The sequence below is a fragment of the Osmerus eperlanus genome, chromosome 17 (genome assembly GCF_963692335.1).
Source record: "Osmerus eperlanus chromosome 17, fOsmEpe2.1, whole genome shotgun sequence".
Lineage (NCBI taxonomy): Eukaryota > Metazoa > Chordata > Actinopteri > Osmeriformes > Osmeridae > Osmerus > Osmerus eperlanus.
This window is the reverse complement of record NC_085034.1, coordinates 8,218,886-8,228,929: the sequence shown is the minus strand read 5'-3', so window position 1 is coordinate 8,228,929 and position 10,044 is coordinate 8,218,886. Positions and strand designations below refer to the sequence as shown.

At 46.4% G+C, this 10,044-nt stretch overlaps 1 protein-coding gene across 2 annotated transcripts; it reads right to left on the bottom strand.

The window, feature by feature from the left end:
- Positions 1–651: 651 nt before the first annotated feature.
- On the bottom strand, positions 652–6,353 carry nup50 (nucleoporin 50). 2 transcript variants are annotated; one of them, XM_062482765.1, is made up of 8 exons: positions 6,175–6,353; positions 5,130–5,212; positions 4,806–4,889; positions 4,433–4,631; positions 3,073–3,774; positions 2,402–2,486; positions 1,845–1,963; positions 652–1,273 (listed from the first exon to the last, which is right to left on the bottom strand). In XM_062482765.1, the coding sequence occupies exons 2-8, from the start codon at positions 5,196–5,198 to the stop codon at positions 1,074–1,076; spliced, it is 1,458 nt and encodes a 485-aa protein (XP_062338749.1). In that variant the 5' UTR covers positions 5,199–5,212; positions 6,175–6,353; the 3' UTR covers positions 652–1,073. The 2 variants fall into 2 exon arrangements, with proteins under 2 accessions (XP_062338749.1, XP_062338747.1); XM_062482763.1 differs by lacking the exon at positions 6,175–6,353 and adding an exon at positions 5,508–5,903.
- Between the last annotated feature and the right edge of the window lie 3,691 nt (positions 6,354–10,044).

Here is a 10,044-nt window from a genome sequence, read left to right as displayed (position 1 = left end):
TGCACACCGTCTGTGGGGTTCCTCAGTGCTGTGAGGAGGAGAGTACATATATAAACCATTCTGGGGGGGAAGAGCTGGAAGGGGGTTCGTTCACTTCCTCTAGACTACGGGTTCACGTCCAGAACTCCCATTAGGGCACACGGTTTTGTTTCAACAATAAATAGTTACAGAGCAAAAACGTCTCGACACATTCGGTACACACGGACACACGAGGGGAGTATAAACAGGAGAATCTTGGTCTACTCTCCCCCACTGTTTTTCCAAAGTGACTCAACTTTGGACCTAAATGAGTGGATGATTAGTATACTGCCTCCACATCGATTTAGTTACTGTACTTGGATGAAGGGGTTTCTCTCCAAAACAAGGTGAGAAGCCGTTTTTGCCCTCATCGACACGGCGCATTGCTATATTTGTCACGTGTCCTTCAGGAGAATCGGACATGGTCAGTAGAAAAACATTCATGCTGAACACACGATAATTCATACTTGCAAAATCCCCCCCCTTGACAATACTAATCCAAACAGCAGGCAAGAACCAAAACATCAAAACCATTTTGTTCAGCTCGTCTCCCATCTTACTAGCAACAGCAGCAGCACACAAACTCTCTGGAATGTTCCTGAGCCCAGAACAGTGAAATCTACTTTCCAAAACTGTATTTCTGTGACCGGAATCACGTTTTAATTTTCTCTTTTACTTAAAATACGCTTCACACAACTTCTCGCATTGAAGCAGGACCCACTTCACAGTATGATGAAAAAAAAAAAAAAAATCTCTAACTTACAAACTGAATTTGTTCTGTACATCCATGCACATAAAACTGTTGATTTCCATGGGCGTGTGTGTGTGTGTGTGTGTAAGTCTAGTACAAGTGTGTGTGTGAAGATAAAACCGCCATGAGTACAAATATGAGGCCTCACCGGCCGTGCCCTGGCCACTGCAAGGGGGGACGGGGGATTTTGGGGGGCGAAAGGGGGGACAGGAGGAGAGGGGAAGGGGCTGAAACACCATGGCCTGGGTGGTGGAGATGGTGGGGGCTCGGGGCTGATGAAGTCCTGGGGGTGGGGTGGGGCGGCTCAGGCCTTCTTCTCCTGGAGGATCTGGAGCAGTTCGTCTGCGTCCTCTGTGGTCTTCACTCTGATGAGCATGGGCACGGGGCTGCTGGCGTTCTTGTCGTCCACGGGCGGGTTGGGAACACACACCACCATCACGTTGTTCTTCCCCATTCTGGAGCAGGGCATGGAGGCCTGCACCATGATGTTCAGCAGGATGTTACCTGTTGACAAGCAGGAGGGGGGGAAAAAAACGAGCTGTCATCGAGGGAACCTTCACACACAAACACAAATCAAGCTAATCAATCCACAACAAACTCACTGTGTTAACACGACCAAAATATAATGTCAGCCTCGCAATTCCAACCGCACTGTATGGGAATGACACTGCATATAATGCGTTTCCCGGTAATACCAACTCGGGCCACTAGGTGGACACAAGGCCAGGCTGCTCAGTAAGGCTGTCACGTTTCAGCTGCACCAAGCCCACAGGAGAACAAGGACTCTCCTGGGCCAGCCTCGGGGCTTTTCACCAGCAGCCAGCAGGAGGGAGCCCGGCCGGGCTGCTCCCGTTTGTTCAAGAGGAGGACGACACACAAAGCAAATCTACTGTTTCGCCTACCGAAGTTTCCCATCACACACACGTGTCAATATTTGCCAATTCGAATCGAAAACCTTCTGCCCGGTTTAAGCCGACATGTTATTGTCTAGCAGCGTGGGGGGGGGGGGGGGGCTCGGTAGCATGCTAGCTCGGTAGCCTGCTAGCTCGGTAGCCTGCTAGCTCGGTAGCCTTACCCAGGTTGGTGTCGGCTCGCACCAGCAGCTGGGTCTTGCCCTCGGACGCCTGTTTGAGGTGCAGCGTGCCCACGCCCTTCTCCTTGAACTCGGTCTCCTTCTTGTAGAACAGTTTGCACCTGATGGGGGAAAAAGGGCAACATGTCAGCCAACATCCTGGAATAATGGCCATTCATTTCACGGGGGGCCGGGTCATTCAGTCACTGCCCTGTTAGGTTTTATGGTTTTATAGTGATGTCGTCAAAGATAACTCAAAGAACAAATAGCACAGATTTTTTATTTATTTTTTTGCCCTCCAACAGCATTGGTAATTGGAAGTGCAATACTATCTGAAATAATGGTGGAATGTACATGTTTTGGCTGCATTTAAAAGTTACATTTAGTGCAAACGGTTACACCATTTCATGACTGTACTGTACTGTGCTGCAGAGTCACACTGCATTTCCGTAACATGCACAGAAAAGGGGACGTAGACTGACAGCTCGACCACTGCGACTGATTGGGCGAGTCAGGACATCCCGGCAGGAAGTGAAGCGTTCCCAGGAACAGGGACCTACTTTTTGGAATAGAAGGCGTCTTTCTCTTTGATCTCGCGGACCTCGGGCTTGGGCGGCTCGTCAGACTCCTCGTCCGCGTTGTCTTCTGGAAGGATCAGGAGGACGCCGGGGGTTACACGACACACACAGCAGGACAGTGAGACAGCCTTCAAGGTAGCTCTACACCTTCCCTCACAGGGACTTCAAATGTTATCATCTGGATATGGACCCCATTTAATTCTTTTTTTCCTTTTTTTCCATGCATTAATTCAGCTTGGAAAAAAAACAACCCTGCCATCGAATAATCTTATCCAATTTACTCTGCCATTCTCCAATGTATTCATGCACGTAAAACTGTAGTACGAGCCCATGTAATGGATTAAAATGTGGGCACTAGGAAGATAATGGTTCTATAAGTCGCTGCATTAATATGGAACATGTTTAACATTTCAAGGATGAGCCACAATTCTTTATACTGCATCAAATATAGGACAATTTAAAATCAGAACGCATTCACAAAGGGGCTAAAAAATGAAGCACTTCAAGCCCTAACAGCCAAAACATCAAGAGGTTGTTTTAAGAGAACTAAACAGTAAAACTCCTGATTCTAAAGTCAAGGTCTAGTCAATGAGAAGACTGCTTTAGCGCATGATATATATTTCAAAATAAAAGAGAATTTCTCAATACGGTACCTGTAGGTTGGACAGGTTCAACCTTTGCCCCGCTGAAGGAGAAGGGGGCAGGGGCGGCCAGGCTGCTGGAAGCCCCAAACAGGGAGCCCGGGCTGGAGGTGGAGGAGGAGGTGGTGGAGGAGAAGGAGAAGCTGGGGGGAGCCCCGCCGGACCCCAAGGACCCCAGCACCGAGCTGTCCACCTTCTGCCCGAAGTTAAACGTGATGCCGGCGGGGACGGCGGGGGAGCTCTTCTCCGGGGGGGCGGCGCTCTCCGGCTTGTCCTTGCCAAAGGAGAACAAAGCTTGGGCCGGCGTGGAGGCTGGCGTGGAGGCTAGGGTGCTGCCGGAGGAGGGGAAGGCGCTGGCGCCGGCTGGCAGGAGCCCCCCCTGCTTCTCCCCTGGCGCCTTGCTCTCTGAGCCCCCGTCCGCTGCTCCTGCTCCTCCTCCCCCGTACTTCTTCTCGATGCTGGCCAGGTGCCGCTCATAGTCCCGGAAGATGGGGTTGAGGTCGCACAAGGGGTTGTCGTTCACGTGCTTGGTGATCCAGTCCCGCACGGAGCAGTTGAGCGCTGTGAGCTGCCGGCTGTACTCCTTGTTGCTGCTGCTGCTGCGGCTGGAGCCTGAGCTCTGAGCCAAGCTGGGGGCGGAGCCGTTGGTCTGCTTGCCTGTGATGTCACCCGATGCAGGCTTGGTGGAGGCGGGGCCGTTGAATGTTAATAAACCTGAGATGAAGAAAAGGGGGGGTGGGGAACAGACAGGGAGGGGGGGGGGGGGTGAGTCCTACATCACACAGATCTAGAAATACCTCTGAGGTGCCCCGTGTTTGAATGGCGGAGGAGGAGGAGGAGGGGAGCTAGCCGGGCTGTGTCTGCCTAGGCGAGCGTGACAGCACCCCTCCCCCCACCGAGGCAAACGGCGGTCCCCCGACTGAGCGGAACACTGCAGCCCTGCCATTCTGCCCTGAAGCACTGAGCAGAGAGGACGAGGAGCTGCACAAAGACACGCAGTCACACACGTACACACACACACACACACACTACACACATACAGCACCCTGCTGATTCAGCTCCATTAGCCTCAAATGTCAAACCCCAGTCCACAACAATGGAAGAATTTTCAACTCAATTACATATCAACAGTGGACCAGTAGTGGCTGACATTTAACAGAATGTTCATTTTATGAGAGTACAATACCTTCCGAGTGCGATATTCTGTTATATAAATAATAATAATATGGGACAGACTAGTTCATAATACACAAATCAAGCATAGTCCAGAAGTACCATTTTAAATCAATTAATAGCCCTATATATGTTTTAGAACGTTCCCATTCCGCGACACTAAAGCAGTGCTGTTTCAGCCCCGGGTCGGGACCCTCACCAGGTGTGGCCGTGCTGGCAGCCGGCGAGGCGAAGCCCCCGAAGCTGGGGGCTGCAGTGTTCCCGTTAGTCAGACCGCTGAGGCCCTTGAAACCGGCTCCGTTCCCGAAGCCGGAAAACCCTGTGGTCCCTCCTCCGGCTGCCGACGTCGGGGTTAGGGAGAACCCTTTAAACCCTTTGAAGGATCCCCCGCCGTCACCCTGGGACAAACAGGAAGCGCGTGAATAATGTACACTGTGCGGTGCATGGCAGGGGGATAAAAGCTCCATTGAGTGCTGAGCGGAGGTAAAAGGCATGCGCTCCTCTTTGGAGGTTTGGGTGCCGCGAGGTTAGCCCTCTGCCAGCATGCGTGTGGGTGGTTCCTGGGGTGTTACCTCTGTGCCGGCAGTTCGACGCTTGGCCTTCTTGATCGGCCTGTTCTTCAGCACGTCCTCGCTCGCCACTGAGAAAGTCCCCGCCTGATGGATGAAAGTCACCGTTAGCTACGCATCCTTTACAAACCTGTTTTTTTTTCTTCCACTTGTGGACGCAATCGCGTATTATCAGGTTATCACAGTGACCTCATCCTAGCGTGTCTCATCCATTTGTGTGGTGGTGAGCAAAGCCAAACAATGTTTGTTTGTCTACAGGTCGGGACAGAAGTCGTCGTGGCAACCACACGTTTCATAACTGGGATATCTGCAACTTAGTGGTCACACCTCTTCCCCCTCATCTTCCTGATCCCAGTTCCTGTCCGTGAGCTCCTTGTCAGCGATCCTCTTTGCCATCACAACTACCGTCTCTGTAAATAAAATACAACAAATTAGCAACATTAACAATTAAAAAATAACAAGACTATGTATGTATTGTTTGTTTACAATCACACTATTGGTTGCCTAGTTGTACACTGGCACTAACCTGCTGAACAAAAAGAATGGTCTAACACAGGCCTATGTCTACCTATCGTTTGTGTAATTGCGATTAAGATTAAAGATTTGAAACGTCCTCGCATAGAGCAAATGACCAAGACTCAAGACATAGTTATCACTAGCTCTAACTATGATACTCAACACACAGTAATACAAAACACTACTTACGCTGCATAGCGGAGCAACAGCCCAGCTAGTTTAAGTCAAGTCGCCTGCCCTCTAGACAGGACCACAAAAGTAGCCGGGCACCAGTAAGTTTGAGGTGCACCTGTCTGGGTAACGTGTGGTCAATTTGTTTCTAGCCAGCTAGCTAGCATGTTACCTTGTAATAATCTAGATGACTTTACATTCTTATGGATCGCGTCCCTTTAAAAATGACAGCTAACGGCAAAAACATATATAAGATGGTGGTGCTGCACTAGCTCGCTAAACTTGTCTTATTACTAACCGATTACCGTACTAGCTAGTTGGCTACGCTACACTCAAACGAAACTGTAGAATCCGCTAGTTAGCAAGCACACGATGACTTGCCCAGTGAAGCTAGCGAAGGTAGACAGTCATGAGACCACGTCCAGAATGATCTGCCAAACCTAAATGCAGTGTAACTTTACACCACGACCATATGATCAGGACGTATTGACTCCACTAAACTGACTGCATGGTTACCTAGCTAGCATGCTAGCTAGCCTAGTCAACGCCAGCTAATTAACACACCATCGACTTGAATGGAAATTCTGCTTTTCGAGCTAAGCTAGTAGGCTAGCTAATGTTCGCTAGCGTCGCACCGTCAGGCAGTTTACTAATACACATTGTAATTTAATATACACAGACATACCTTTTCTTGAATTACGTGTTCGATGAGTACCCCTTTAGTGTTAAATGATTCGGAACGTTCGCTAACTTTGAACAAAAGCCGGCTTAGGCGTCAGTTTGGTCAATTTTAAATGGGCTCACTCACACCGCCATTTTACAAAACGGGATATCCGCGCGCCTCGGCTGCCTTCGTGGCCACTGCGCACGAGTGAAAACACTATAGCCATGGGAGTTGTAGTATAGTTGCAGTTCTGTAACAATTCTGTAACACTAAAATAATTGACCATATTACGAACTACAGCATGGTTGTGTATACATGTAACAGTAGCCTATTTAGAAAGTGTAAACTTTATGTCTCTTTCTTTTATGGACAAGTAGGACCATATTTACATGATACTGTATGCTTGAATTTAGCAGACCTTTATACAAAGCGATGTAGCCTACAAATAGTGCATATAGAAAAGTGTAGAAAATGTTGGATCAGAAGCGTAGTTCTACAGTATTTCGATGGCCAGAGTCAAGGAATAGTCTGTTGCCTATTTAGAAGCCTATGTAGAGTTAAGTCTTGCTGAATCAATAGCCTACATAGGCTACTATATGTACATATTATGTAGAGTAGTCTTGCTGAATCAATAGCCTATATACTGTGCACATTAGTAAATGTACAAATACACAATAAGCTTCAGGGTCAAGTAGATGTAATGTTTGGGTTAGCATAAAATGGTAGAGTTATTGCATACACACAGACCATCCTTTCTGCTTTCACTCTGGGATTTGTGAGCCAATCCATTACAGCTCGAGCTAGGTTTCAATGCTGCAATAAATCGGGATGCAAAGACTCCTGGGATCGAGGGTGAAATGGTGCAGAGTTGGGGAGCAGATGGCTGGTCTCCAAGCTCTCAGGATCCTACACTAGCTTGCCAAAAAGGAACAGGTGCTATAGAAAGTAGGAAGTGAGCTGGGGGCCCTAGCGGCAGCAGGAGACCCTTGACCAGCTGGCGGAGAGAAAACGGGGAACCTTGGCACTACAAAAAAGGGAAACCTGTCTAACACAGGAGAATATGGCTTCAGAAATGGAGACAAAAAGGTTGACTATGCTCTAAAATGCTTCAAAGTACAAATAAACGTGTGGATCATATAGGTTATTACCATGGGGCCATTCCTACCGCTTTATTGTTCCTCCCTCCACAAAATGTTGCTGTTGGACAGTTTCAGAGAAGCCTATAGGTAAGAGCGTCCATCGGGCCCATTCTATCCCTGGAGGAGGAGGGCCATCATTGAGCTGCTAACAAAAGGGGGCCCCTCTGCCCGCTGTGTGGAGAAGATTACTGTGGGCTGATGAGATGGGGGGTGGATGGGGGGGCTCTATGGGTGTGGGGGTCATCTCACTCTGCAGGCTCTGTGCTGTTAACAACCAATCTGCAAGGTGAAAGCCTGCAGAGGCTCTCCTCTCTGCAGGACTGAACGGATCAATATGATTTGAGATTTCCCCGAGAATTAGACTTCAGAGGTGCTGCAGAATCAAAGCCTGGTGTCCCACAAGCGGGCGAAGAAGTCATTGATCATCTCCCAGTGAGGGGATGTTGAACATAAGTGATTATTGAAAATGTTAGTAGTTCTAATTCTAGCATGGGTTAAGTCAGACACTGAGAACATCTCGTTTTCAGCCATTCCAGGAACAGAGATGGGGTACATGCGGTTCATTTAAATGGTTTTAGACTTTTACATCTTTATTCTTCCTTGATTATGTTCTTGATTAAATCTCAAGGCCCTTATTATCATTTTTGCATGCATTTCTAATTGGAGGTCTGTTCACAAGACATATTTAAATGTCAATCAAGCACTAAAGATCAGTGAAGCAGTAATTATACTCAATTAGTTAACTGTCACATTAGAAGCAGCAATTAGTGTAGAGACAAATTAAAAGCAAATATAATTGGATGTTAATGGAACCATTTTTGTGTTATCTGTCCGTGTACACTTTAGTGTAATTGTAATGCAGAATAGGTGATGTGAAACAGGCACCAATGTTCAGGTTAACATTCAAAACCAATGGACTAATGGTACAAAATTTAAAATGTAAGAATAAATCATCAAGAAAGAAGAAAAAATCTTAGCTAACTTGTGGGAAGTATTTTTTTTGGTCTGATTTGAATTTGTAAATGGTATTGTATGGTAGAATATTTCAAGTCAAAAATTACAATTTGTAGCAGAGAGACTTCTAATGCTCAACTCTATTTGGGATGCAATCAGCTTAATGCCTTCTAGTGGCTGGGAGGGGTACTAAGAAAGGATACACATTGATCTACATTATACTCCACTTGGTTTGAAAAAGAAACATTGGCTTGATACCTTTCTCTCAGTTGGCATTTGGGCGGTTGCCATATTAAATGCTTGTATTGATTTTGTGCTGAATACCAACAACATAACAATGAAATATGCTAAAGCAATACATTATTGTACGTTTACAAAATCCACACATCAACTGACCACACCTACTTTGTGACCCTCCTCTCAAATACAGAAAATAGAACTTAAACAGACAGTTTTTAACTGAATGACTGAAGAACAGTACACACATGAACTGTGCACTTCAACAACAACAAAAACATTTAAAAGGGTGTTGGACCTTGTTTGGGATTTCCCCTCTCTGTGCTAGAGTACACAGCATCAGAGCTTAATAACTCTTCACTCACAGCTTCAAAACCCAATCCTCTACCTAGGGGAAATCTGATAAATGAATTTGCCCATCAGACTGTTCAAAGCCAGTTGATTACATGCTGGATGGTTCAATAACTGCCTTGGCAACACAGACGGGAGTTTAGAACAATCAGATTGAGATGATTGAATTATGGTAATTAATAATTCATTCATATTAAATCCTCAAACTTAGAAGCGTAATGGGTGCCAAAGAGCTGTGTCACTGCCAGTGAGGACACAGAGATCTGCTTTATCACAATGGGAAATCATGAAATAGTCTGTCTGGGTTTGTCAATAAACAATCACTATGGAGATGAAACTGGAGATGTCTTCGTGCGGTCTGGAAATACTGTCTAAAGGAAGAGGGGAGCCAATCAAAACAGATTCCCCTCAGCGCTGTCAAGTCATTCAATATTAAGTCTAACCTTTTCATATGAACTTTACTGTTCAAATCACATTGTCTATTCTTCTCACGTTTCTTTGGCTCCATCGTTGCCATTTCTTTTGCTGTGCTATGACACAGATTCTGCTGCCGCCCTCTACTGTTCCAACAGACCGCCTGAAGCAATCATTCTGAGGCAACCACCTTTTGAGAGAGGCAGAGACACCGAAGAGGGCAATGCTAAAAAAATCGAGTCTCTGTCTCAGTGGCTTCATGACACTTGCTTTAGCCTCCCACACACTGACATTATTCTGCATGAATCACATTGGATTCTATCAAACATTCCCATCAGAATAAATCATCTTTGTTGTGAACACCTGGACTGGAATAACTAGTAACTCATAACTAGACATGGGCAGTGATACTAAGGATTCGAACTAGTTATGTGTGAGAACATCCACCCCTGACAATGCTGAATCGAAATCCTTTTTTTCTTTCTTGTCATTAATCTTCTTTGGGAGGAAAACAACGTCAGCCATGTTTGTTTGTTCACTTCATACACAAACTGCTAACCCAACACAAATACTTGAGTCAGGGAATTAAATTGAATTCAGCCTCAGCAATTAATTCAGTGCGACACCAAAAACATTTGTGTTTTGTCCAAGCAACCCCAAAGAGAGTAAAAGGGTCAGTAAAGGCTTCTGTTATCCCAATGTTCACTGAAACACCCCATGACTCATTTTACCTACAGTACATTTCTGCTTTAAAAATACAACAATGGAAGACTGTGTAAAAGTAGCATAATGAAAT

What these genes read in the sequence shown, in the direction of transcription:
- nup50 (XM_062482763.1), bottom strand. An exon ending in GTCGAACTGCCGGCACAGAG is followed by an intron (nt 4,632 to 4,805) that starts GTAACACCCCAG and finishes TGTTTGTCCCAG; the next exon opens with GGTGACGGCGGGGGATCCTT. An exon ending in GACGCCTTCTATTCCAAAAA is followed by an intron (nt 1,964 to 2,401) that starts GTAGGTCCCTGT and finishes TTCCCCCATCAG; the next exon opens with GTGCAAACTGTTCTACAAGA.